This window comes from Histoplasma capsulatum, assembly GCF_000150115.1.
Source record: "Histoplasma capsulatum G186AR genomic scaffold supercont2.1, whole genome shotgun sequence".
Taxonomy (NCBI): Eukaryota; Fungi; Ascomycota; class Eurotiomycetes; order Onygenales; family Ajellomycetaceae; genus Histoplasma; species Histoplasma capsulatum.
The window spans coordinates 2738009-2762728 of NW_025544801.1; the positions used below are offsets into that span (position 1 = coordinate 2738009).

Here is a 24720-nt window from a genome sequence, read left to right on the forward strand (position 1 = left end):
GCGTGGCTATGGTGATGCGGAAATGATAAAGAGGGCGTTGAATACAGGCTAATTTCTTATTCTACATTGATCAGAGGATTCTAAGGACTTAAACTAATGTTTATAGAATGGAAAACAGGAAAGGAAAGGCATTATAATATGCACCCAGGAAGTTAAAACACTATACAGACATCCCGAGTAAATATGAAGCCGAAGATAAATGAAAAACATTCCAAATCAATCAGAAGAAAAAGTTTCGGACTTTTCCTCCTTATGAACCCCAATTCCATTGATTTTCTGACTTTATATATAGTATTAAATTCTTACAGCTCCCCATCCGTCCTCATCAGCTCTGGACTCCATGATGGATTCGTCAAATTGGTTAGACCAGCACTATTCTCACACGACTTCCGACCACTGAGAGGGCCGGGGGCGGGAACCTCGACAGATTTGTTCGTTTCTGCCTCCTTTAGAGCATCTAGAAGAGACACTACAGATTCTGGGGTGAGGTCCTCGTAATAGTCGTCGTTGATTTGAATCATGGGCGCGTTCACGCAGGCGCCCAAACACTCGACTTCAAGAACGGTGAACAGCTTGTCTGGGGTTGTTTGGCCATTGGAGACTCCGAGGTGGTCTGTGACGGCTTTCATAACTTTGGCGCTACCGCATCCGCCGAGTTGGCATGGTGTCTAACGAAAGAGGCAAAATCATGCTGGGTTAGTAGGGGATCACTCTAGATGGAGCTAGGAGGATAAGAGAAATAATTGTATGGCTAGTTAAGCAGTCAATACGTACAGTCGTGCAAACCTGAACAAAGTATTTCCCTACAGGTTCCCGATTGTACATGGTGTAAAATGTCGCAACTTCATACACCCTCATCGGGGGCATCTCCAGTATGCGCGCGACTTCGTTCATAACGCTGATGCTAGTGTACCCATATTGCCGCTGACCAAGGTCTAGGATTGGCATGACCGCTGCCTTCTTATACTGTGGAGGATATCTTAGGAGTATCTCATCGATAAGTTTGAGGTTCTGTTCAGAAAATTTGAAGGGGATGCTGGGGTTATTTTCAGGGGTGTTTCTGTGCTAACGTAGCCATTTATATTAGCTTAAATACTTGCGGTATTCACGTATACAGGTCAAATAGACATACGACTGCGAGGGTATCACTCCGGAGGGGCGCCGCAACTGTGAACGGCCGACATTGTCGGCCTGGCACGCGAGAGAGAGCAAAACGGCCCGGCCGCAAAGCAAAGGGGACCAATTTGGATGCCATTCCTGGAAGAAAATAGGAGCGGCAAGGCCTGATGTCGAGCAGTACTCTAGGAATTAGAGATTAAAAGGATGATGGCAGTCAATTGGAAGTGGGAATAAGTTGACGGTCGAAATAACGACCAAATTGTTCTGGTTGATGCTTCAGGGTCCACTGACCAATTAAAAGCGGCACATTGGTGTCTTATGTCATCGCTAACAAGAAGGTCAACACCAGTGTGAAATCCCCCATTAACCACGAACAACAACAGCTTCGATACGGTCCTATTTTCTCTGGTTCTATTACAACAAGCCGAGAAGAAAAGAGAGGAAGTGTGGATAGAAAAGGAATGCTCCTCACTTTTATTGGGCGCATTCCCAGGATCTCGACACTAACCCGTCATTCAACTATTTCCTCCCCGCATCCAGTTCCATCCTCACCAGCCAGGTCCTACGTTTCATCGCCTCTCATGGACCAAGATCGCTTCAAGCTTATTTTCTTTGCACCGCTAACTCATGTGGAGGCTTGCAAAGACGCCGTATTCGACGCAGGCGCTGGTCAATACCCACAAGGGAAATATACCAAGGTCTGCTTCCAATCCCCGGGTACCGGCCAATTCCTCCCTGGGGGGGATGCAAATCCGACCATCGGTAAAGTCGGTTCCCTGGAGTTTGTTGAAGAAATGCGCGTGGAAGTCTTGTGCATGGGTCGAGCTACGATGCAGGAAGCTGTAAAAGCGCTGGTCAAGGCACATCCCTACGAAGAGCCCGGTTACGAGGTTTACAAGCTTGAGAACATTTCGGTTGAAGAATAACATGCGAGACATTTACTGTAGCTGTTTATCACTTTTCTCCGATCAGCGAGTATTTCCAACGATCGAAAGGTCTATTTTCTTGACCTTTCATTCTCACCACCACACTCAGACGCAGTCCTATCGGTGATATAGTGGCTGAATATCTAGGACGGATGATTCTTCTATAAATTTATCTTCTATAACAATGCCAAAAAGAGGGAGTTGAATAGATATTTATCGCTAAATGGAGAGTCATCTTCGTTTTATATCCCAGTGGAGTCTCACATCTGTTAACTTTAACCTTGCTAAAATATCTATAGCTCACCTTCTGTGCTCTTGCTCTTGTAACCTCCGTTTTGGTTCTCCCCTTCTGTACTTAATGACTCGAACGAAGCGAGTGCTGTGCATTTACTTCGTAGCCTAATGTAATAACGACTATACATTTCCCCTCTCAAATTGACTCGGAAGGAGTTTTGAGAAAGTGAGATATACCTGATATTGATTGCCGTCCACACGTATCATTAGACGTGACCGAATAAATATTATACAATAAACTGCCGTGTTATAGTGCCTGGTCAAACATGTTCTTCTGTTTCCTTTTGCAGATGTGGACACTTTGCTTTTGTAAAAACAAACACAAAAAACACTATGAAAATGAAACAAACTTCGGATCCCTCGGCCTTCCATCAGGCCCAATACCATTCTTCGCAAAGCGCCGCTCTGTATAAATCCTCCTCGCCTCATTGAAATTCACATGTTGCCGCTTCATGATCTTCAGAACTTCACGCTTGGCGATGCGGTCAAGTCCCCTGCGCTCATCACCTGTTTCTATATTGTTAGAGAGATCGAAGTCGGTGGACGAGAGGCCAGCTTCCATGTCACCAGTGAAAGATTCGGGGAGGCGGGAATAGAGATAGTCAGGCAAGGGGAGGAGGGGGAGCCAGAAGGTGCGGGTTAGATAGAGGGCTGTCATGATATGTTAGCTAGAGCAGGAGGAGGAGGGGTATCAGGGGTTGGAAAGATTAGAGCGAGTGAATAGACATACCTGTGCATGTAATGAGTGTTAGGAATGTGAGAGAATAGAGGACATAAGACATTGTTTCTGTATTACTGCCGAATATTTATGGAGGGGTGGCGGTTATGGAAGATAGAATAGGTGGAACAGGGTGTTTTCACCTCAGTGCGCCTAGTTGTGGTTGAAAACAAGCGTTGGAATGTTCAATAATAATAATGACAAGCACAAAAATTGAGCCTATTGAAGAAGAGGATAAAATAAAGAAAAGATTAGAGAGTATGAAGGAGTATGATGTTTAGGTGGATAAAAACTGTGAGATCATTTGCAGCTCAGGTAATGACACAGCTATTGCATGTTCAGTAGAGATGAACTAAGTCTGACTGGGATGAGATTCTGGAAGTCAACATGGACAGTATATTTGCTCTGCTAGACCCTTTAATCCAGTTGTATATCATATAGCATCATGTCGTTTTTTGCCTTTGGCTCTGCTGCTTCAACAGTTGATCGTGCTGCGGCTCAAACGCTGACTCAGCAGGCTGTGTTGACTAGTTATTGAAATGCTGTGCTGACGTCATCGAACAAAAGAAAAAAAAGTTCAAGCAGCCAAATCTCAGCTTCAGAAAAACAACCCAATGAACAGATACCCACCGCTACTACCTAATGAGCTGCTGTCTAGGATATTTATTGTTATTTCAATCTATCCGGCTTTTATTGAAATGGTACATATTTCACTCTATTTGCTGAGAATGTGTTCAGTCCCGCCTATGCCCTACAGCCAGCCGTCCTAGTATCTCTCAGCCAGCGACTTTTCGCGCAACGATTTAGTTGATTTGCGTATATAGTTTCGTTTGTGCCTGGCAGGTACCGAACATAGTTTCTTCATATAATATAATTCGCCACGCTCGCGGAGGAGAAGGGACGACGAGAAGCCGTGAAGTTGCTAAAACGGCATTGATAAATCCGAATCGCCTCTTCCCCGCTCTCCGCTACCCTACTGCGCATAAAGTTCTCCCGGTCATGGCAGCTCGGAATGGTCTGCCGGGGAAGACCCCGAAACAAATCAACAGAAATGCAGGAGAGAGAGTTACCTGCGTTTTCCCTGTACACTCTTTGAATTTTCCAATCCAGGACACGACGAAGGCGTTGGTTGAAAAGTGGACAGTAGAGAATGATCGGGGCAACCCGGAGGCAAAGGTTTTACTTGAAGCAGCAGAAGAACTGCGCACGAGCGATATACCGGTGGCATTCCCTACGGAGACTGTGTATGGATTAGGTGCGGATGCGACACGGAGCGCTGCAGTTCAGGGTATCTACAAAGCAAAACAGCGGCCGTCAGACAATCCCCTCATCGTCCACGTGAGCTCAAGGGAGCAATTACAGCGTCTCCTTCAACCGCATTCTAGCAGCCCAAGTCAAGGGGGCTACGGTTCAAGAACGGAGGGATCCCAACAAGGAGGAAAAAGGAATTTCATCCCACCAATATACGAGCCTTTAATAAGTAAATTTTGGCCTGGCCCGTTGACTATTATCCTCCCAAACCCAACACCCTCCCCACTCGCCCCAGAGGTCACATCTACACTTCGCACATTTGGCGTTCGAATGCCATCGTCTCCAGTTGCCCGACTTCTCATCTATCTCGCCGATAGGCCACTTGCCGCACCGTCTGCAAATGCTTCGACCAAACCATCCCCCACCACTGCTCAACATGTATATGCCGATCTGCAAGGGCGAATTAATATGATCTTGGATGGAGGCCCGTGCGGCGTTGGGGTGGAAAGCACTGTGGTCGACGGGCTACTATATCCACCAGCCGTACTCCGGCCGGGAGGAATTGGTATCGAAGAGATCCGAGCCTGCCCTGGTTGGGAGGATGTTCAGATTGGCTATGAAGATGGCGCATTGCAGGGTAAAGAGGTTCCGCGGGCCCCCGGGATGAAATATAAACATTATTCGCCAAAGGCGAAGGTTGTGCTATTCGAAGCAGGACAGGACGTCGAGACTGTTAAAAGTAAACTGCTTCGTGATCTATCCGTCGCTGCGGGCCGTGAGGGACATGGTGGGGAAAAGATCACGTCCTCCATCCCCCGCGTAGGGATCGTCAGGTCAAAGCTCTGGAAGATGGGATTGGGCATCACAGGTACTGATTGTGATATCAGCGATGGAGCAACTGGTTCTGGAGCATCGAGTATTTCCAATACCTTTACAGATCCTCTCGATTCCTCTTCACCTGTTACTCTCTATCATCCCACTTGTCTACGACTCGTCCCGTCCGCAGATCTAGATGTGGGGACCCCAATCGAACTATTCGACATCGACATTGGCCCAGACACAGACTCTATTGCAAGAGGCTTATTTTCTGCTCTTCGCGGTTTAGACGAGAAGAATGTCTCCATTATATATGTTGAGGGCATCTCTGATACTGAAGGCGATCTCGCAGCTGCAATTATGAACCGGTTGCGAAAAGCAGCTGAGGAAGAGATTCGAGGATAATGATAGTCGATTTCCTCATTTTTTTTTTTTTAAATAAATTCCGTCTCATCTCTTGTTGGTATATTTTTCGCCCCACGTTGATAGATGAGAAGTACATAGAAATTTTGCTACCGTTTTCCACTCTAACAACGTAGTTCATGATGGCCATACACATGCTGTTGATATCCGTTACCGTTCCATTTTAGTATAAGAGGTTTTGCGGGAAAGTTTATTTAGAGATATACCAAACACATTCTTCGAGATAGGATCTTTCTGGCTTCTATATTCGCTTTCAAGTAATTTCGCGCCCTGGTCTATACTGGACTAATGTACATGTATACATTTCCATCTCTCTAAAATAACCCAACGCTCCTCCATTATTTACCTCCTTTGCCCTTCCCCTTCCCTCCTTTCCCTCCCTTCCTACTCTCCCCGCTCTTCTCACTCTTCCTTCCACCTCCACTGGTTTTAGCACCCTTCCGTTCCCCGCCCTTTTCACCTACACCACCACCGCCACCGCCAGAAACAATCTTAACCTTGCTTACAGGGAGCGTATTCATGATTTCAACATCCCTCCATCCCTTTATAAGCTCAAGCTCTACCTGCGCTAACTGATTAAGCCCATGATTGTTGCGGTCTTCTCCTTTACCCTCATTTTCTCTCCCTGTTTCCTCGTTCGTGTTCTCATTGACAGCCTCGCCATCACTTTCGTGGTCGTCTTGCTTCCGCTTCCATTTCCTCGTTCCTTTTTCTATTGCATTCGCATCCGATGTCGCATCAACAACCCACTTTCCCAAAATTTCTTTGACAACCTTCCCCTTCTTGACAGTCCCAGGCTGTAACTTGGCGCGATACTTATATTGGCTGAGGGCTGTCCAGGGTGCACAGACGGGAATTGCTGCGACGATTTCATCACCTGCCACAGGAGTGCCAATGAGTGAAGGAAGACAAGAAAGATCAGCCGCAGTATCTGCATCGAGTTGTGTATCACCACCGTCAGCATCATCACCACCCGCTTGTGTCTCTGCTTGTTGTTGCAATGCCTTTTGTCGCTCTCGCTCAGCCTGAGCAGCTCGATCGTGCTGTGCACGACGTCTTTGCTTTTGGGCTTCAAGCTCGGCCAGTCGATCCGCCTTGCGTTTGGCAGCTTCGCGAAGCTTATCCGGCTTAGAATCGGAACCCAGGAGGCGGAGAGCGAGCTCACGGTCCTCCTCGTCCTGGTGCTGGTATTTGGTGGCAATTTTTTTGTTTTTGCCGCGTTTTCCGCGGATGTTTGGCGTGGCGGTTGATGCCCCTATGGATGGAGTTGAGGAACGTGATGGTACATTGGTGGCCGAATGGGACGCAGGATCAGTCAGGCGCGCAGGGACCTGTTCGATGAACCCATTTTTCAACAGACGTCTTTCCCTGACAAAGGGGTGTTTGGCAGGTTGTGCTGTGATGGAGTCCGTTTGCGGTTCGGAGCTGGCCTCTTCCTTGGATAAGTTTTCCATTTGTCCCAATTTTGGTACTTCCACAGCTTCGAATCTAGAGTTATCATATCCCTTGTCATATCTAGCGTCGACATCTTGGGATCCATTTTCCCCAATGTTCGGTTCCTCACTTTCACTACCAGAACGATTCGATTCGGCCCCATCATTCAACAAGGGATTTGTTCGCTTATTGTCCGCAATTTGTTCAATTTCCCCGTTTTCTTGATCCGTACTATCAGACTCTTGATGCTGATGATCTGTCTCATTTCTTTTAGAGTTTTTTGGCGTTTCCAAATCGAGACCAGAGGGTAGTTCTTCAGTCCCCAGAATATCCTTCGCACTCTCTGAGGTAGGAGCCTCATCCGGTACTCTATGCTTGGTATGATTCTTGATACTTTCTCCGCTGATTTGAAACATTACTGCAAACCCGAGGAGAAGCTGAGCCGGAGGAAGCTGATTTTTCTCGCCACAGATAACAAAACCACCCGTTACAAGGTATTCACCTAATGGCGTAGTCTTGGATACTTGATCGGCATTCACCCACCACGCCCCCATTACCGCTTTAGAATCCCATGCAGTTGAAGTTGCTACGCAGAGGTTGCCGGCTTGGGAAAGAGTCCCCGGTGGGATAGGAGCATCTGGGGTGCCCGGTTTATTTTTGACAATGATGGGAATAGCTCCTTGCACATCAGCGTGTACAAACACATCCCCTCTTTTTAGATGTCGTCGGTACAGTATTTCCGTTTGCTGGACGTCTCTGCCACTACTCACACAGTTAGCAATAAAAACATAATAAGAAGCCGCAGGACATGAGAATGGTCACCAACCCCAAAACAAGATATCCATCAGAAGACAAAAAAAATATGAATTTTTCAAACCAGAACGGTGTCCTTGTAGGCCGAAGCACGGGTTTTTCCTGTTTTAATGCCTGCTTAAGGTCCGCAGCAACCTTCTTTTCCGTGCTTTTTATAGCCTTCTTGGTGGAATTGAGAGTTTTCTCTTCTTTCACTGCGGCAGCTTTCTTCTGTTCATAGTATTGTCTCGCATTCGCCCAGGGTGAGATCCCAAGATCAATATCAATAGATAGTAGCGGTTGCCGTGTTTTTTGGGATACTCCAGGCTTCTTCCCGCTATCTTCATCTTCGCTACTTTCCTGTTCTTCCTCCTCTTCCACTTCCGCCTCCTCCTCAGATTCATCCATCGGTTCTTCATTTTCCGTAGGCTCCCCTAAAAGCAAGGTCACCGCATTTTCGTACAACTTCAGCGGTAATTTTATAACCTTGGCTACGGGATTCTGGCGACTCTGTTCCATCTCTATCAAACGAGCAATTTCGCCCCAGTCCATACCCTGCGCTATCAACCCGTTGACGGCATTTACTGCTTCCTCAACACGCAGCAAATTGGCTTCGATTGCCTGCGCCTTGCGGATGTGAAGTTCCTGAGCCTCCTTCAACACCCCAACACGCTTGTCCTGATCTGTCTTGGCAGCTTCTAATTTTCTTTTTGCAATCTCCTCACGCTCAGTAAGTCTCGATTCGAGTTTCTGTGATTCGACTGACGAGAAGTACTCGTCCACTGCTTTGTTGAACGTATCAAATCTCAGAATTGATGTTCCAGGTTCACTCTCAAACTGCTTCGGCTCAAAAGGGTGAAAATCAATATACGCCACGTTGCTCGACTTGGATGGATCAGTAGAATCCACCGAGGCATCCTCTCCAGCTTTACCTTCTGTTTTCGAGACAATATACCCCGGCGTTTCCTCCGCAGTTGAAAGACTGGAGTTGACATTTTCTGCCACCACAAGCGCCACCATCAGCTTTTCCGCCAGTTTGGGATCTTCTAGCAGCTGCTCCGGTTTCAGACTCGTGTCGAAACCAGTTATATGGAATGCATGTTCAAGAAGCAGAGGCGGATACTCCGGGAATCCCAGCGAGACAGCTCGCCTTAAAGCTTCAGCCTGCTTCTTTTTCGCTCTTTTGTTCTTTCCCGCAGCCTCGGCGGGTCCCGTAAGATCCTTCGCCTTTTCTAATGCATCCCTTAATCTCTCAATAGATAACGGCGGCACCCCATTATAATTCTGCTTGTTAGTGAGAACATATTGTAATCCCACTCTAACCTCTTCCTGGTCGCTGCCTTCAGGTACAATCCGGTGAAGTGCAAGTATCTTATACTCCTTGTCGGTTAGGATAATATTTCCTGCCGCATAGAACTCTAGGAGGACATGGAAGTTGCCATCGCTAAGCTCGATATCAATGATCCTATCTGTGCCCACTTGAGAGACAGCTGTGACCCTTCTTGTTTTCAGGAACTTGCGCAAGCGACTGGTAAATGAGGAGGGGGCGGCGGCAGTAGTGCGAGAGTACCCCGTAAGATGGCATCTGAAGCCGGTGTCGACGATGAGTTGCCTTCTTGTGTCTGGTTTGGCTAGCTTGAAGAGGAATATTCGCTATGGTAGAATATATCTCAGTAAATCGGGTTTGAGAGGTGTTAACTGATGGGGAGAGGAACTGCATACTGATGACAGGTCATAGATGTTAGAAATTCGTAGACCAACCAAAGCCTGTGAGAGCTCCCTCGATATGACCTGTTTAAATTAGAGTGTGAACAACTTCATCCAAAACAAGCGGCATTGACGGACCTTGACGTCGAGAGAGGAGAATCTCTGTTTCATTTTCACGGGGGCCTAGAACGGCTGGGTGATTGTTGTGAGTACATACAATGAGGATGGAAGTTACACCTCTGTTTAGAATAGGCAGTTCGGGTGACATAGTGGGGCGAAATTTAACTACACATATACCAGGAAAAGATTTCAACTCTATCTCCGCAGGACGGAATTCCAGCCCATTGGGAATATAAGGGCTAAGAAAATGCATATAAAGAACATTAACACGAGGAGTTGGTATGCGCCAACTTTTCGGCTTCACCCGAAGCTCAGCAAAAAGTTCGATACTCCACAGTTTCATTGGGGGTAAGAAACAGAAGAAAGAGGGATCATATAGGTATTGAACATGCAAATAGAGGAAGGGAATCCATTCTACAAATATTCCGCAACAAATGTAAGTGTAAGTTATTTCTCGCTCGAGAACCGCATAAAATCGAAGTAACACCATATACGCCAATGCCCATAGAAGCTGTATCCCGATAAAACGAAAGTCAACGCATAGATATGGTCGGCATAATCAAACAAAAACGAGAAGCCCGTCTCTTCACAAGCCATGCCGCAACTGCTCCGCAAGCCGCCTCTTGCCAAACTCCCAAGCATTCAACAAGCCCTGTTCCGACAAATCGATTCCCTTCATATTTGGGACATCCTGCGCCGGAGCACGGCTGACACGCGAGGCAATGTGTACAGCATCCGTTTCAAGGAAGATGCCATCATCTACAATCTCGTCAACGGCTAGCGAGACAAGGTCGTAGTTTTCGATAATGCTGCGCTTGTCGACACCGGATCTATAAGCACGTGCGGGAATAGGACACCAACCCGGTCAGTTTACTTCCGAACAAACAAAAAGCCTGGGAGAGAGAAGAGAGGAGAGAGGAAAGAAAATACAATTTTAATACATACCGTAGCAAAATGTTCAACGAATCTCTTAGCGCAATGACAACATTGTAAAGCAGAACCTCGTTTTCCTCCGCTCCGCCAACAACATACAACATCACGTCGCCTTCCGTCTTGAACACAACGACCCGATTGTCATACAAGATGATATCACTGGTTTGCTTGGCAGTCTTCTCTAACAGGCCTTTTTCGAACGATTTCTGGTCCTTCACGGTGGGATACGGGTTTGCGCCAGGATAGTCTGAGGAGTTGGCTGGTATACCGGTAGGAGGGTGTGGAGGGGAGTAGTACTTCGCGAAGATCCTCGATGAGTCATCCGTGGACATTATAAGGATTGCATTGACAGAAAACAGCGATATTGGGGTCGGCATCTTGGCTGTGCGTATTGCGTGTGCAGTGGGCTTCTGGTGGAAATTCGTTGTGAGGTGTAATATTAATATTGGTGATATTGCCAGCCAGACTCGCGTGAGCTGTCGATAAATCACGTGATATTAAATCTGCCCCTTTCGAAGTGAAGGGCTACTCGCAGAAATAGACTGCGGGATGAACACAATAAAATATGCACATGACACAGTGGAAGGTAAAGGGCTTGTATATATAATAACACCAATATCTACACTGAAGAATATTCAACTAGATACAAAGCACTGGTTTTGGTGGTGAGGAGTTGGATGCCACGACATGAGTTTCGAGAGATATACACTGGGCAATTTACCGCTCTAGATAGTTACAAATTCGAAGTGAAGGACGGCCAATCGTAAATGATGATTCATAGATCAAAGCTGGAATGGTGACACAGAAGGGGGGTATGAAATTTATAAAAAGAAACATCAAAACACGCAAGGATCCAAAACATTTCGTTAGGGCAAAGAAAAGCAAATTAACATAAAAACGTAGGCGAGCGCGCACAGCTTGCAATGAGTCCTAGCTAGCACCACAGCATGGAATTCACCTGACATATTAACTGGTATATTCATATAGTCTTCAGCCTTGAAATATCTGCCTCGATAAGGAAATTAATATCAAATATGGTGTACTCAGATGATCTCGACATGGCGAGGTTTAAATTTCAAAAAAGCCAAGTCAGATTAGAAGAAAAATCAGTGTATGTAAATGAGATGAGAAACTATGAAACATCCATCGTCTCAAAGGGGTCGTAAATGGGATCGCGAGAAGAAAATCCAATATGTATAACGTTGTCCAAGAATAGCATACCCATGACGCATGATTTTGTGGTTAAAATGGTCGAATTAGGTGGGCGAAGTGACATTTGGAGAATCGGTTTGCCCAGGACGATTGAACCAGGAGATCCAGCTTCCACGATTCGCTTTCTTGCGTGCGTCTTCATCGGCCTGGTCACCACCTTCAAGCTCCTTGTTTTCCTGAACAAGGCGCAAAGGCCGCAATTTATTCTGTGTCATCACTGCACCGGTGTAGTTATTCATACCCGGGCTGGAGCGTGAAGGGCTGGATGTGCTTTCACTTGAGCCGACCTCACCGCTGCGATCGCTCGACACGCTAGGAGTGCTACTCAATCCCCGATCGTGGGTTCTGCTCGAGATGGAACCGACGGGGACAGAAGCTCGTTTTGACGCTATGCTTGAGGCGAAGAACGGTCCTTGTCCCGATGAAAGTGTTGGACTGATCCCAGGACTGAGAGGACCATTGGAAGAAGGACCACGGTACATCTGACCTACGACGGCGGCAGCGGTGCCGTCTGCTTGATCTGAACGGGACCTCCGGTGCATTGTCCGTGAGCGTCCTAGAGGGATACTTGGTGCGGTATCCGGATTCTCATTCATCGTAGGATGGGTCTCAAGCTGGGGTTGATGGATCAGGCCCTGTGTAAGATTACTCATTGTCCGCGGTTTGGGTTTTGGCCGAGTAGCTTGTCCCGACACAACGGATTTTGCTCTTTGGAGGAATGATGTCCCAGCTCCTTCTACCTTGTCTGACAGGGGCCGCGGAGGCAGATCTTTATCAGTATTTGCCTGCTTGCTCGAGAGCGAGGTCGAAGGATCAGTGTCATTTTTGTCCAAAATATGCTCAAATCCCTCAGTTTGTAGCAGGCGCCCTATGATCCTTTCAATATAGAGACTCAAAGCCTTATTTTGATCTTTGAGGGATTTGACCTCTCCTTCGAGTCGCCGACGGGAGTCAGCACCTCCACCTTCGCCAACCGACTCAAGCTCATCCGCGAGCGATCCGAGTCCATTGCCTACTTGTTGGTTTCCTTGGTTGTTTTCATGCATGAAATCTCCTTTGGAGAAGTCTCCGTTCAATGTTTTCTCGCTCAGGAGAAGCTGGTAACTCTCATTGTCCTCCATCAGGCGAGCGTTTGCCATTCTAGCTTCCAAAAGCTCGCGCTCCAGATCGTGTTGGCGACCACCACCCAAGTTTTCCATTTCGACAAGTTTTATCTGGGCTTCCGCTAACTCGAGTCTCAGAGATTCAATTAGTTTATCCTTTTGCAAAATCAATTTTGAATTGTTTCGGGAAGGGCTGCGTTGGAGCTGGGAAGACGGGGCAAATTGTCCATTTTCGAGATCTGCGGAAGCTCTATTTCGAAAGCTCGCTATAAAAAAAAATAACAAAAAAATTGGGAGTCAACAACCGCAGAAAGCACTAATTCATTATAAATAGGGAAACTTACGCGACCTGGAGACGTTGCGTTCATTCTCCACATTGATACGAAATTCCTTCTGCGCAATGGTCTCTTTCAGACGTTGGATTGTAGACTCCAAATCCTCCTCTCTTTTCGCTTGCTGCTCCTTCTCCTTTGCCATGGCTATCCGCTCCGTCTCATGAGCTTGCTCTAGATCGCGAACTTGCCTCGTCAATTCTTTAACTTCTGCCTGGAGCGCACCTAATGCGCTGTCCTTTTCATGTGCTTGCTCTTCTAATCTTCCCTGTTCACTAACCGCTTCATCAAGTCGCAGTTGCAGAACGCCGAGTTGTTTTCGGTACTGATCTGAGACAGTTTCGGCTTTCTGAACCTGTTCTTTCAGTTCATCGATGAGGGCGGCATTCTGGGCTCTCGCATCATCATCTGAGGGGCTTGAGAGCGTTCTGGGAACAGAACTCATACTGAGGTTGGATCGACCCGCGCCGGGTTTACGTGCTGCTGCTCGAGCGGAGACAGGGCTAGGAGAGTGCCTTGTAGGTGTGGACCGTCCAACACCATTCACTGAAGACTGGGTCGAATGCGAGGGCGATCGTGTAGGTGGAGAGGTTGTTGCAGAGTCCACGGTTGAGGATTTGTGACCACTTCCGCCGTATGAGGTCTTTCTTGCAGTGCTCGACATGGCGCCGTGATGATAAAGTAGATATGAACAGCTCGTCTTAACACATGAGTTTGCAAAAATACCAGGCAGCCCTGATCAAAACGGTGGCTTTTCAAGGCTGAAATGATGTCCGTGGGGGGCTGTGGTCAATTGGGGGACGAATGAGATATGAATGCGATATCTCGATCGAGGCTGTGAGACGGACACCAGAGTTTCAAGAGTAAAAATATCCCGAGAGCGCCTGCTGAAAATCAATAAAGAGCGGATAGACGATGGCTAGTACCGTGACTTGGTGAATATCCAGCAGGTATATAAGAATCAATGATGGAGGGTGTCTTTCACTTAAAGTTTTTTAAAAAAAATAGTTGGTTGTTGTTGTCTCGAGACAAGACGTTGATCTCATCAAGTCTAAGTTATTACTTGGCTGGTACGCAGCCCATACGCGATCAATACTCCCATTTTGCTTGGTCTCCCCAGCAATGCCAACGAGGTTGATGTACGGGCCATACTAAGCGTGAACAATACGCGGTACGTGGTAATCTCCGCACCAGGCTAGGCCTCCCGCTTGGCACGCTATTCTGGTTTGGGATTATTACGATCTCCAGACCTTCATTCAAAACCTTCCGCTGTGACATCTACAGGCACCTATCCGTTTTGTTGACAAGTCAGCTCACAGTTTGATGCACATACATACTGCCTATCCCCTACGACCGTACCTTCGGGGCTGGCTTTGGACGCCCTGATGGATTTTCACACTTGCTGATCCCTGCTGGAGTCTTCTGTAACACGGTCGCCCTTACTATCAACTCCAATTTTATTCCGACGTATCAAGTTCGGGTTGTTTTTCCAGGGCTTCAACCTGTTGAGCAAACTGTGGACTATTTCGTTTCCTCATTGTACCGGTTGCTCGCCTCATTGCGACCCGATCTCATATCTTAGCCTAACGGGCCGCGCCACTTAATTAATTCCTGCATGAACGCTACTCTGTTTTGGATGGTGCCCTGGTTGAGGTCCACGATGAGCCTTAATCTAAAATCAACCCAACACAAGTCAGCCGTTCAAAATCGAAACCTACAGAGAGTTACGTTTCTCAGTGAGTTACCACCCGCTCGGTGAAGAGTTTGGTACTCTCAACTTTCCGGCCTTACAACTTTTGGAACTTGGTTTGCCTCTCCACCATATCTCCAGCTGGTAAGCACGCCAAACTGTGAAGCAATGAGACCTAGATCCTGCCTATCTTCTACGAAAGATAAGCCGAAATAATCTCTCTGCTGTTATAAGTAGTATTCACTCACCCTTATACCTTTGGATCCATCCTTTGGAGTATCAACTCACTCCAAATATCAAGTCCAACTCTAGAATTTCCCAGATGGAAATAATCAGAGGAGCCCTCGGAGGAAGATAATCATCAAGAGGTCAAGGTTAAATCAAACGCACGTCCCATTTCAGCGTTTGCCTAATTGAGAGTGTTGGTGCTGGCTTCGCCCCCGAGTTTCTTCGTAAATTGTGATCATGGCCTTGAACATTATGATTCTGAAGTCATTAGCGCAGATTGCGTTTGCAAAGTCATCCCCGTGGATGCGTAACTAGTTAGCATACGATATTGTGTCAACAGGTCATCATGTAAGTCCATGCCTGGGTGAATTCTGTGGAGGAAGCTGAAGACGGATCAGCACCCATCGGAACGTAGCACGCCAGACAATATATTATCGAGGCTACTGAAATTCCCTGGATAGGATATTAAACAATAATGTATTATTGTCAATACCATCGGGTTTCCTGGTGAATGAAATCTTGGAATGAAAAAGCACTTGGTTATGGGAAGTTTCTCTGCCACGGAAAAACACTATTCCGATATTTAAGCCCACAATAGAAATTCGTTCGAAAATTCGCTAGAGCAAACCCACCACAACTTCAATCCTTCAATCTCAATTCCGTGCCGGAGCGCAAAAATTTATCAGTTTCCATTATCTCCCTTTAGAAAGCCCTCCTGGTATTTCTAACGCGTTACGATGGCACCAAAGAAGGCTAAGAAGAGCGCCGACAACATCAACTCGCGCCTTGCGCTTGTGATGAAGTCCGGCAAGGGTGAGTGCACTCTGCGGTTTGAAATACATAATTGCGAAGGCGATCAATTCAAGGACTTGCCTTTCTCATCGCTTTGGATGGACTTGGGGGCTAACTGATTTTATTCCCGTTTCATTGGATAGTCACCCTGGGCTACAAGTCTACCCTGAAGTCCCTCCGCTCTGGCAAGGCCAAGCTCGTCATTATTGCTGGCAACACTCCTCCTCTTCGCAAGAGTGAGCTCGAATGTAAGAACTATCGTCTACAGTATTATTTTCGTTTTACGGTTGATGCGCTCCAAGAATTTTATCTGACAATACTTTCTTCGTTTCTACAGACTACTCCATGCTTTCCAAGACCAGTGTCCACCATTTCTCCGGCAACAACGTAAGATAAAACTAAATCCCATACTACTTCCCTTTGCCTTCGTCCCCATATCCTTTCCTACATGCTGCATTCGCCGGCTCGCCTCGGCTCGACTCAGCTCAAGACCACAGCTTCCTTTCAACAAGGCAACATGTGACGTGGAGCGCTAAGAGCCAAGATACACATGTGGGATTGAGTCGAGCTCGAGATCTATGAGCAGGATCGGGCACATGTAGTCATGTTCTACCCAGCGAAGAAGCTATATCATGTCTCCCCGCAACATCTACAAAAGCTTCGGAGGGTATTGACCAAGGCGCTGACCATCGAAATCTTTTATTTTTCCGCGTTTTCCTCCCCCGACTGCGGGAATGGAATCTGCGGGAAATATTTTCCTCCTTCCATTTTAGATCGAGCTTGGAACTGCGTGTGGAAAGCTCTTCAGGTGCTCCACCATGGCCATCTTGGATGCCGGTGACTCCGATATCCTAAGTGGCACCACTGCTTAAGTGAAAATCGTGCGAGTGATGGGATGCTCTGTGTTCAGGCGGGAGGTTGCTACCACTGTCATTGCCTTTGGAGTTGAAGCGTAGCGAGCGTCTTGTCAGACACTGCTGTGTGGTTAGACACTCGTAGGAGATGAATGGTGACTTCAGTTTTTGTTATATTCCTGTTTGAGCCTGTGTATGTACTGAACCGTACCTGAGCTACTAGCCTGGGTAGAGAAAAACTGAAAATGAGGAAATGAAAATGCATCCAAATAGACATAATGCCAACAAATGCAGCTCCAGAAAAACAAAAACTGTGAAGCCAAAATCCGACCACTTGGACGACTTGTACTACTTGGACGAAAGGCTCGCTGTATGTTCCTGATATTCTTCTACTTTTTATTTATCGCCTGAGCGTACAAACCCAAGCAAAAGATACGTCGGATAATGATTACACTATTGAATCGCCACGGATGTTGGGACGCAGCCATGTTACGGATCAGGGGTAGACTGTTTTTCTGGATTCAGGCACGGAACGTCAAATTCTTCTACGCCTGCTCGTTTTCTGTCCTTGGACGCAACTTGAGGGTACGCTGGACCGAAGGCCCATTTTTTCCAAAGGCATTCTGGGGCTGAAAACTGATATCACGAAGGGTGGTTGTTGCCCCCACCCAAGAGTGGCAAACAACATTTGTCTCTGCGATTTTTGAAGCAACCAATGTGACACTTGGTGATGCATGACCATAAGGAGCCAGAGTCCAAGAGGCATATTTGATGCTTACTACGGAATGACTCGATGGGAGTTGGCCAAACACCCAAGTTGAAGTTTCGTTCCCGAGTCTTCAGCAGCACAGATGGCTTATCCGTATTCATTTATATCGTTGCACCAAGCTTTCAGTTTCTTGATACTGTCCATAAACCAGAAGTGACTCTTCAAGTTAGTAATTTATTCGCCACCAAGGGGTCTTATTTAGGGACATTAGGGCTTAGGGCTTCGTCATGTGATATCACTAGCCCCAATGCTTGGAAATCAAAACTCGCAATACTTAGCCGGAACTTCTTCCACGACGACGACTATCGACCTGGCTGCTTCTCACGTACCATCGAGTTCGCAGGAAGTGCAGTCATTCCCATTGACCATCCGATAAAATGGCACGTCGTCCAGCCAGATGTTACCGCTACTGCAAGAACAAGGTACGGCGCTGCTTTTCTCTCTCCTGGTTTTTGATTTTCGACATGAATATCGTTGTGGGGAAAGAAAAGGCGAAACTTCGCACGCCGCCAGCAAGAAAGAAACCATCAATAACTGCTGCTTTGATTACCCGTGTGGGATATTTGAGCCTGTGATGTGACGGGGGAATTATTGGCGGACTTTTCTGAAAATTAAATGGGACCGGAAATTTAAATATGAAATGCTAATACTCTGTTTTAGCCATATCCCAAATCCCGCTTCAACCGCGGTGTACCCGATCCTAAGATCCGTATCTTCGATCTTGGCCGCAAGAAGGCCAATGTCGATGAGTTCCCTCTATGCGTACACATGGTGTCCAACGAGTACGAACAGCTGAGCTCTGAAGCTCTTGAAGCTGCCCGTATTTGCGCCAACAAGTAAGCGCTCTACCACCACCAACCGACCCCCACGTATAATGATATTTTTTTACTGATGCCATATCATCAATCCAGATACCTCGTCAAGGTTGCCGGTAAAGAAGGTTTCCACCTCCGCGTCCGCGCCCACCCGTATCACGTCGTCCGTATCAACAAGATGTTGTCGTGTGCTGGAGCCGATAGACTCCAAACCGGTATGCGTGGTGCTTTCGGTAAGCCTAACGGCATTGTCGCTCGTGTCAATATTGGCCAGATCCTCCTCAGTGTTCGCACCCGTGATACCCACCGTGCCACCGCGGTCGAAGCTCTCCGCCGCTCCATGTACAAATTCCCTGGTCGCCAGAAGATCATCGTCAGCAAGAACTGGGGCTTCACCCCACTCAGAAGGGAGGAGTACATCCGCCTCAGACAAGAGGGGCGTGTTAAGATTGATGGTGCCTACGTGCAGTTCTTGAGAAATAAGGGCAACATTGAGGAGAACATGAAGCGATTCCCAGAGGCCTACGAGAATCTGTCGCAAGCATAGATCTTTTAATAAATGGGAAGAAATGGTGCATTTTTGTTTTTTTTCCTCCTGTTTTTTAGTTCCTTGTTTTATGACATGAATCTAAGCGATTGAAAAAAAAAATCCAACAAAACAGACGATATATCCCTGGGGACTCCGTCCTTCATTGTGCTATGTACGATGGAATTGGAATTTGATTGTTTGCTCACGGAAGCATGGCTCCTGCACATCCATAATGAGTGGGTCTCCTGGTATAAATTCGCACCGGATATTCGTATCAGAAAGTAGTAGCCCATCCACGAATCCACGGCACTTTCATGAGTATTCAATGACCAAGGATACCACTGTATTCCCGCAGATACCTTAAATTTTAATTGCTCCAAAAATAACATTGTAGAAACATATCTACCTTTCTTCCTCCCTCTTTAGCCACATGGGCAAAAACAACAAGAAGCAGCAATAAGCAAATCTGTCAGCCCATATAACCAACCCTCTGCAATAAACGCATCTCACATACACTCGAATGACTTAGGCACGATCCTGACCAGCGAAGATTATTCTTTCATAGATATGTACGATGTTAGAGATTTACACTAAAAAGTCCAATATATTCGCTAGCCATCCTACTGCTAGCCTATGAATATATATAAAAAAAAGAAAAGAAAAAATTTCCTAGCTCCTCGGTCAATCTTTGAGGAATCTGATTTGTTTTACCGGATATGTTGTAACCTGTATGCACAATCACCCAGAGAGAAACCTGGGATTAGACCAAATCCAAAGCAAATCTTCACTTCATTTCCATCCTCTTGCTTTTTCATATCTCAATGTTGGCAGGTAGGTAGGTAGTGAGTATTGGTTTAGGTTCAAGGCTGTTCTTAGATGAATATCAATTAATTGAAGTGGCAGCGTGATAGTATCAATGATATACCTCTCTATCACTGATTAGCCCGCCTATCTAGACAGATGTGCAGTTAGTTTGATTCTGCATGCATGCTTAGGGAATAATGTATAATGACAAAATGTATAAAACCAGCTGCATATAATTCTCTTTCCTCGCTCAATCGCAAATCCTACGCGCCTTCTATGCCGACTTATAATATATATGAATCACAAGGAGGAAACGACGTCGTTCGTAGGTAGTAAGAATATGTTTTTATACTATATGGGAATGAATCGGGCTGGGAGAGGGCGGAAAGGGAAGTTAAAGCGGGATGACAGTTAGGCTTTTTCACCTTTTCCCCTCTCTCATATTTTCCTTTTATTTAAAAGGCCTCGAATAAACTCGTCCATCTATCCCACAACTCTCCACTTCCTTGCAAACGCCTGCATCTACCATGTCCCAGCATCCTCCAACAGTGTAAACAGCGTTATACAGCCAGATGAGCTGTTGTTGCTATAATGACTCGACTCGCAGTGGATTCGGACCGCAATCAGGGACAGCTTCGGAGGGAGGACCCAAAAAACTAAAACTCCATCTCGGATCACCATCATAATATAAAATCAAACATAGTTCTTAAACGTCCACCCAAGTCCCCGTGCCCCCGACCGCGGAAACAACCGCACTTCCGCTTCCCACACTGCCCCCGATATCCCAGTAATGTCGACTCGACCCGCTACCACCTGCCGTCGTCCGCTTCCCCGAGACCACAGGCATCCTAGCGTTTTGGCTTGTGCAACTAGAGCTGGGGTGGCGGATGCGATGGCGCAGGAGGGGACTGATGGGTCCTGCCACGGAAGAACCAGAGATAGATGTTGAGGACCGTTGCGCTTGCTGCCGGGCCATGCTCCGTTGACTTTGAGATTGGGAACGGGCATGGGCGTGCGCGACGAGGGGATGGCGTTGCCGAATGATGGCAGCGCGGTGTGATGGGTCCTGCTCATCAATCGGAAAAGTTGAGAGAGCGGTGGCAGAGCTGCGACGGAGTGAGGATGTATTTTTCTCGTTATCGCTTGTGAAGGGAATATTTCTGATGAAGCGGTTGCGGAGAAAGTGGAAGACCATTTTGACATCTAGTTCGCGTTCCCAGTACTCGCGCTCGCGCTCCAGGCGAGAGGTTTCTGAGATGGCTTCGCAGCTTGAGGGGAGTTGGCCTGCGGCTGCTGATGGCACGGGCTGGGTATTGAGGTTGTAAGGAGAGAGGGGTGCTTCTTCTCCAATTTCAAATGCAGAGGTTACTGCGTCCTGGAGGGTGGGGCCGAATTCGTAATGGGGAGAATATGTCGACGCAGGATTGGATGTTGTGTTATTTGACGGGCTTTGAGGGGGCGGGATAGATGATATGGTAGTCGAAGGAGGTGGGGAAATAATGGGTATACCGGCATACTGTTTTGAAATAGATGTAGAAGAACGAACATAAGTGCTGAAAGCACCCGGATGTTCGCATAGCTGATGGACCAAAATGCCCAACTCGCGAGCAATACGCTCCAGGAGTCTTTCATGCCAATAATCGCCAGTTCGTGGGGTATCATCCACGGCTTTCATGACCCCGCCCATATTCAAAGGCTCGTGCAAGCGATTTGATGTGGTGTCACTGAGATCGTTCAGCGTAGACCTTCCATCTTGCTCTCTTTGCTCCGGCACAAGTGATTCCCCTAAGATGACCGAAAGCAAAGAGTGGTCGATGCCGATTAAGTCCTGAATTACTTTCCGTGTGATCCTCCTCCAGAACGACTCATCGTCAGCAGCAGCAGCACCTGCACCACCATCATCGTCCTGCAACTCTCCAGCCTGGCTCGATCGGGCTTCTTGAGCACCAAGTTCGCGGGCGTTCGTTTCCAGATCGATTTCCCAGGTACCGCTTCCAAGAGCCTGTCGAGCCACTAACCTTTCACCAGCGTGACCAGCCCGGCTATTTCTTCTCCACCTTGTCTCTTTCTCAAACTCCTGCAACAATGCTCGACTCTGTTCCGTCCTCCACTGCTCAATCCGCCGCCATCTGTCATACTCAATCTCACGAGCCTGGATTTCTTCCATAGTCTCTAGTTGTTTCTGTTCACTAGACCGCCTTCTATGTTTTCCCTCTCTTCTTCGTCGCGGATTGTGTTGTTCATGTTGCCAGAGCTGATCCTGTACATCTTGACTCGAAGGGGCAAACATACCCAGGCCATCATGTGTTGGGAGAATGGCGGAATCATGAGGGGCTGCTTCAGTAGATATCATCCTGTATCCAGAAGGCTCACGAAAGGCATGTAGACCATCATCCAGGCTGTCAAGCTCTGCGGTATCATCTTCCAACTGGTCATCATCAAGTTCATCATCTTCGGATTGGGATTGTGGAGAGTCCAGCGAGCCAAAATCACTGACTTGCGACAGGCCAGCTGTGCGGGGGGTCTTTTCAGTAGAGGTGGTATGGGTGCGGGCCGTAGTGGAGCCGGCTTGAGATGGGGAAAAGAGGACCCATTCTGTCGATTCTTCAACTTCATGCTGTTGTTGTTCCTGTTCCTGCTGTTGCTGTTCCTGCTGCTGTTGTTGGTGGTGGTGATGCTGTTGATGGGGATTTTGGGGGTTCGCAACTGCAGATCTGATCTCCAAGCTGGAAGGTTGAGGGGCACCAGTGTAGGCCGGCTGCCTTTGCGGAAGATGTGTAGGTAGACGGAAAGCCATGGTGCAAGAGGATGGGGTACCCAGCGCAAAATGGAGGGGAGGGGAGGCTGGGTCCTGGCGTAGTGAGATCTTCCGAATTATGTAGTTAGTTATATGAGCAAATTACGTAGCAGGCGAGCCCTCAATTAGGCCAGTTTGGAAGGTTGAGAAGGCGGCAGAAGCCCAGACGGGTGACCACAACCCAAACACATCCACGAGCTTGTGCCCCACTAACCACGGCAAAGAAACAAACTTCCAACTGCCAGCACGGCCAATAATAACGATATGGGCGCTGTCAAATGACTTGAGGTGCCGTGTGGTAAAATCACATTTTTTGTGGGGATTCACCTTTCCACAGGGTCCTTTGGCTATAATTTATAGTCCTGACGGAGTCAGCGTGGCGTTGTTACGTCTTGTTCCCAGCCAGCAACATGTACTCCCCAGGCATGGATGGTCGCTTTATCAATCATCCTGCATTGTTCTTTGGATAGTGGCGGCCATTGGTTATTGAGGTTACCCATTCGTCTTCCACGGTAGGAATCGAGCTCTCTACAGCTGATTTTTATCGTCAATAAGGGCTGAACAGGAAAGGGCACACAATCTTCTGCCATCAGTCCTGTATGCTGTGTGACCAGTGGGCGTTTGTGTCGGGGAAGCGTTAAATTCATGGGACCTCACCGAATGGGCCAGTTTTTGGGGCGACATCCGAATATCCTTGCAAGGAGCCTGGCAACCCCTTGGCGAATTCCTCCATTGTGATTTCATTCCACGAGAAACCATGACGTTTCAAATCGCGCCATCCAGGGTCGTTTTGGTTCCTTTAACTTTAATGTATTCTCCGAAGAATACCGACAAGAGCCCAACCCCCACACCAGGTTTGAACGGAAATTCCCGACCTCCAAATTCCAAGAGCTGAGAGGAGCCGAAACCCTGCACTACCGCGGGCTGAACTACCTACTCTCCTTCGTACATATCTGAACCCGACCCATTCCAGGGGGTGCACAGATTTGTTGGTTCAATACCTGCCAATGGCTGATTAACTCATCATGTTACATTTGCTGACTTGAATCAAGGTACAGTAGTTAGTTTTGCTGAACCACCCCATTTTTCTTAAATTTCGGCCATTTCTCCATCCTATTCGTGGGACGGGAGTGTCACAATACCACTCGATATATCTTCCCTCAAGGTTTCTGCGGCTCAGCTGCAGATTCTCCACACCTCTTCTCACATTGAATTGATTCAGCACATACTATAAATATCACAACCAGGGTGCATCTGACTTATCCAAGTATTTCTGTAATGCCTAGGTTGAGGGCTGAGGCATCCCCCAGGGGGGTTAACTAGGAACAGGGTACGGGTTCCAATAACAGCGGCGGCTGTTATTGTGTATGACCTTTTTGGTCGAGTGGTTAAGGGCTGTGCTTGGGAGCCATTACAATTTCAAGAAACCTACTAGAACCCCAAGATTTCGAATCTCTACCCTTCCTGTTCACTTTGTGTTTCAAAACGGACCCAGGTGCATGGTATAAAATTGGCTAAATGAGGGCTCCCTGCTCTTCATTGACAATCTGAGCTATCCGAAGGTTGCTACAATTAGTACACTCTCAACTTTCCAGTACAGCTTTAGTTTGAAAAGTTGACATCTTTAAAGTGTATAATTGTCAACAGCTTTCCAAGGTATAAGATCTCTGAGTTCTAATTTGTCTCATTTGTCGAATACCTTGGGGGTCTGTTGTGGCATTCATGATAGCTTTCTTTATAAATCTAGGAATTACAGCAGTCAGCCACGCCGGTATCTTGTTGGTACGCATGAGTATGCTAACCAGTGTGAATAATATGAGCCTTAGAAGATATTAAGGGCGGTTAACAGCTCCAGTAGTAATGAATGGCATGAGAGCACATTCTGAAATCCAGTGGTCAACAATGTGACTGAAAATGAAAATGACAAATTATTAGCGGCTGCAATGTATGAAGCATTAATGCCCATTAATTTCAAACACGTCAAGCATTGTTCAGAACTTGTTGCTCCCAGGCTGAAAGGACTTAAAAGGTGGAGAGACGATCCAGGATTTATTTCTCCTCTTTGGATGAAGAGTTGTGGATGTGGATTTTAAAAGCCTTGTAAGGCCGTTGGCCGGTCCCTTGGACTGTAGAATTCACGCCGAATCCTAACTTCCCCAGTTTTTGGTACCTAGCATCAAAAACTCCGCCAAGTTTGATATTGTGAAAGCGACTCTTCTCATAAGTTTGCATCCTTTTTTGCTTTCAACTTCACTGGGATCG

General features: G+C 47.1%; 10 protein-coding genes across 10 annotated transcripts; 4 read left to right on the plus strand and 6 right to left on the minus strand.

The window, feature by feature from the left end:
* Positions 1 to 302: 302 nt before the first annotated feature.
* Positions 303 to 1255, minus strand: HCBG_00882 (NADH-ubiquinone oxidoreductase; the record flags this gene model as incomplete). Its single annotated transcript, XM_045427932.1, has 3 exons — positions 303 to 668; positions 775 to 1065; positions 1133 to 1255. 3 exons carry the CDS (start codon positions 1253 to 1255, stop codon positions 303 to 305), a joined length of 780 nt encoding a protein of 259 aa, XP_045291907.1.
* Positions 1256 to 1700: 445 nt separating this feature from the next.
* Positions 1701 to 2045, plus strand: HCBG_00883 (uncharacterized protein; the record flags this gene model as incomplete). The annotated part of the gene is made up of 1 exon (XM_045427933.1): positions 1701 to 2045. One exon carries the CDS (start codon positions 1701 to 1703, stop codon positions 2043 to 2045), a length of 345 nt encoding a protein of 114 aa, XP_045291908.1.
* Positions 2046 to 2670: 625 nt separating this feature from the next.
* Positions 2671 to 3121, minus strand: HCBG_00884 (uncharacterized protein; the record flags this gene model as incomplete). Its single annotated transcript, XM_045427934.1, has 2 exons — positions 2671 to 2990; positions 3070 to 3121. 2 exons carry the CDS (start codon positions 3119 to 3121, stop codon positions 2671 to 2673), a joined length of 372 nt encoding a protein of 123 aa, XP_045291909.1.
* Positions 3122 to 4056: 935 nt separating this feature from the next.
* Positions 4057 to 5529, plus strand: HCBG_00885 (translation initiation protein Sua5; the record flags this gene model as incomplete). The annotated part of the gene is made up of 1 exon (XM_045427935.1): positions 4057 to 5529. One exon carries the CDS (start codon positions 4057 to 4059, stop codon positions 5527 to 5529), a length of 1473 nt encoding a protein of 490 aa, XP_045291910.1.
* Positions 5530 to 5885: 356 nt separating this feature from the next.
* Positions 5886 to 9748, minus strand: HCBG_00886 (DUF814 domain-containing protein; the record flags this gene model as incomplete). The annotated part of the gene is made up of 3 exons (XM_045427936.1): positions 5886 to 7743; positions 7859 to 9426; positions 9698 to 9748. 3 exons carry the CDS (start codon positions 9746 to 9748, stop codon positions 5886 to 5888), a joined length of 3477 nt encoding a protein of 1158 aa, XP_045291911.1.
* Positions 9749 to 10186: 438 nt separating this feature from the next.
* Positions 10187 to 10910, minus strand: HCBG_00887 (coatomer zeta subunit; the record flags this gene model as incomplete). Its single annotated transcript, XM_045427937.1, has 2 exons — positions 10187 to 10430; positions 10546 to 10910. The coding sequence occupies 2 exons, from the start codon at positions 10908 to 10910 to the stop codon at positions 10187 to 10189; spliced, it is 609 nt and encodes a 202-aa protein (XP_045291912.1).
* Positions 10911 to 11789: 879 nt separating this feature from the next.
* HCBG_00888 (uncharacterized protein) lies at positions 11790 to 13844 on the minus strand (the record flags this gene model as incomplete). The annotated part of the gene is made up of 2 exons (XM_045427938.1): positions 11790 to 13114; positions 13193 to 13844. 2 exons carry the CDS (start codon positions 13842 to 13844, stop codon positions 11790 to 11792), a joined length of 1977 nt encoding a protein of 658 aa, XP_045291913.1.
* Positions 13845 to 15835: 1991 nt separating this feature from the next.
* Positions 15836 to 16286, plus strand: HCBG_00889 (60S ribosomal protein L30; the record flags this gene model as incomplete). The annotated part of the gene is made up of 3 exons (XM_045427939.1): positions 15836 to 15911; positions 16034 to 16138; positions 16228 to 16286. The coding sequence occupies 3 exons, from the start codon at positions 15836 to 15838 to the stop codon at positions 16284 to 16286; spliced, it is 240 nt and encodes a 79-aa protein (XP_045291914.1).
* A 1604-nt stretch (positions 16287 to 17890) lies between these two features.
* HCBG_00890 (ribosomal L10 protein) lies at positions 17891 to 18905 on the plus strand (the record flags this gene model as incomplete). The annotated part of the gene is made up of 3 exons (XM_045427940.1): positions 17891 to 17935; positions 18174 to 18349; positions 18425 to 18905. 3 exons carry the CDS (start codon positions 17891 to 17893, stop codon positions 18873 to 18875), a joined length of 672 nt encoding a protein of 223 aa, XP_045291915.1.
* Positions 18906 to 19725: 820 nt separating this feature from the next.
* Positions 19726 to 22458, minus strand: HCBG_00891 (uncharacterized protein; the record flags this gene model as incomplete). Its single annotated transcript, XM_045427941.1, has 1 exon — positions 19726 to 22458. One exon carries the CDS (start codon positions 22456 to 22458, stop codon positions 20368 to 20370), a length of 2091 nt encoding a protein of 696 aa, XP_045291916.1.
* Between the last annotated feature and the right edge of the window lie 2262 nt (positions 22459 to 24720).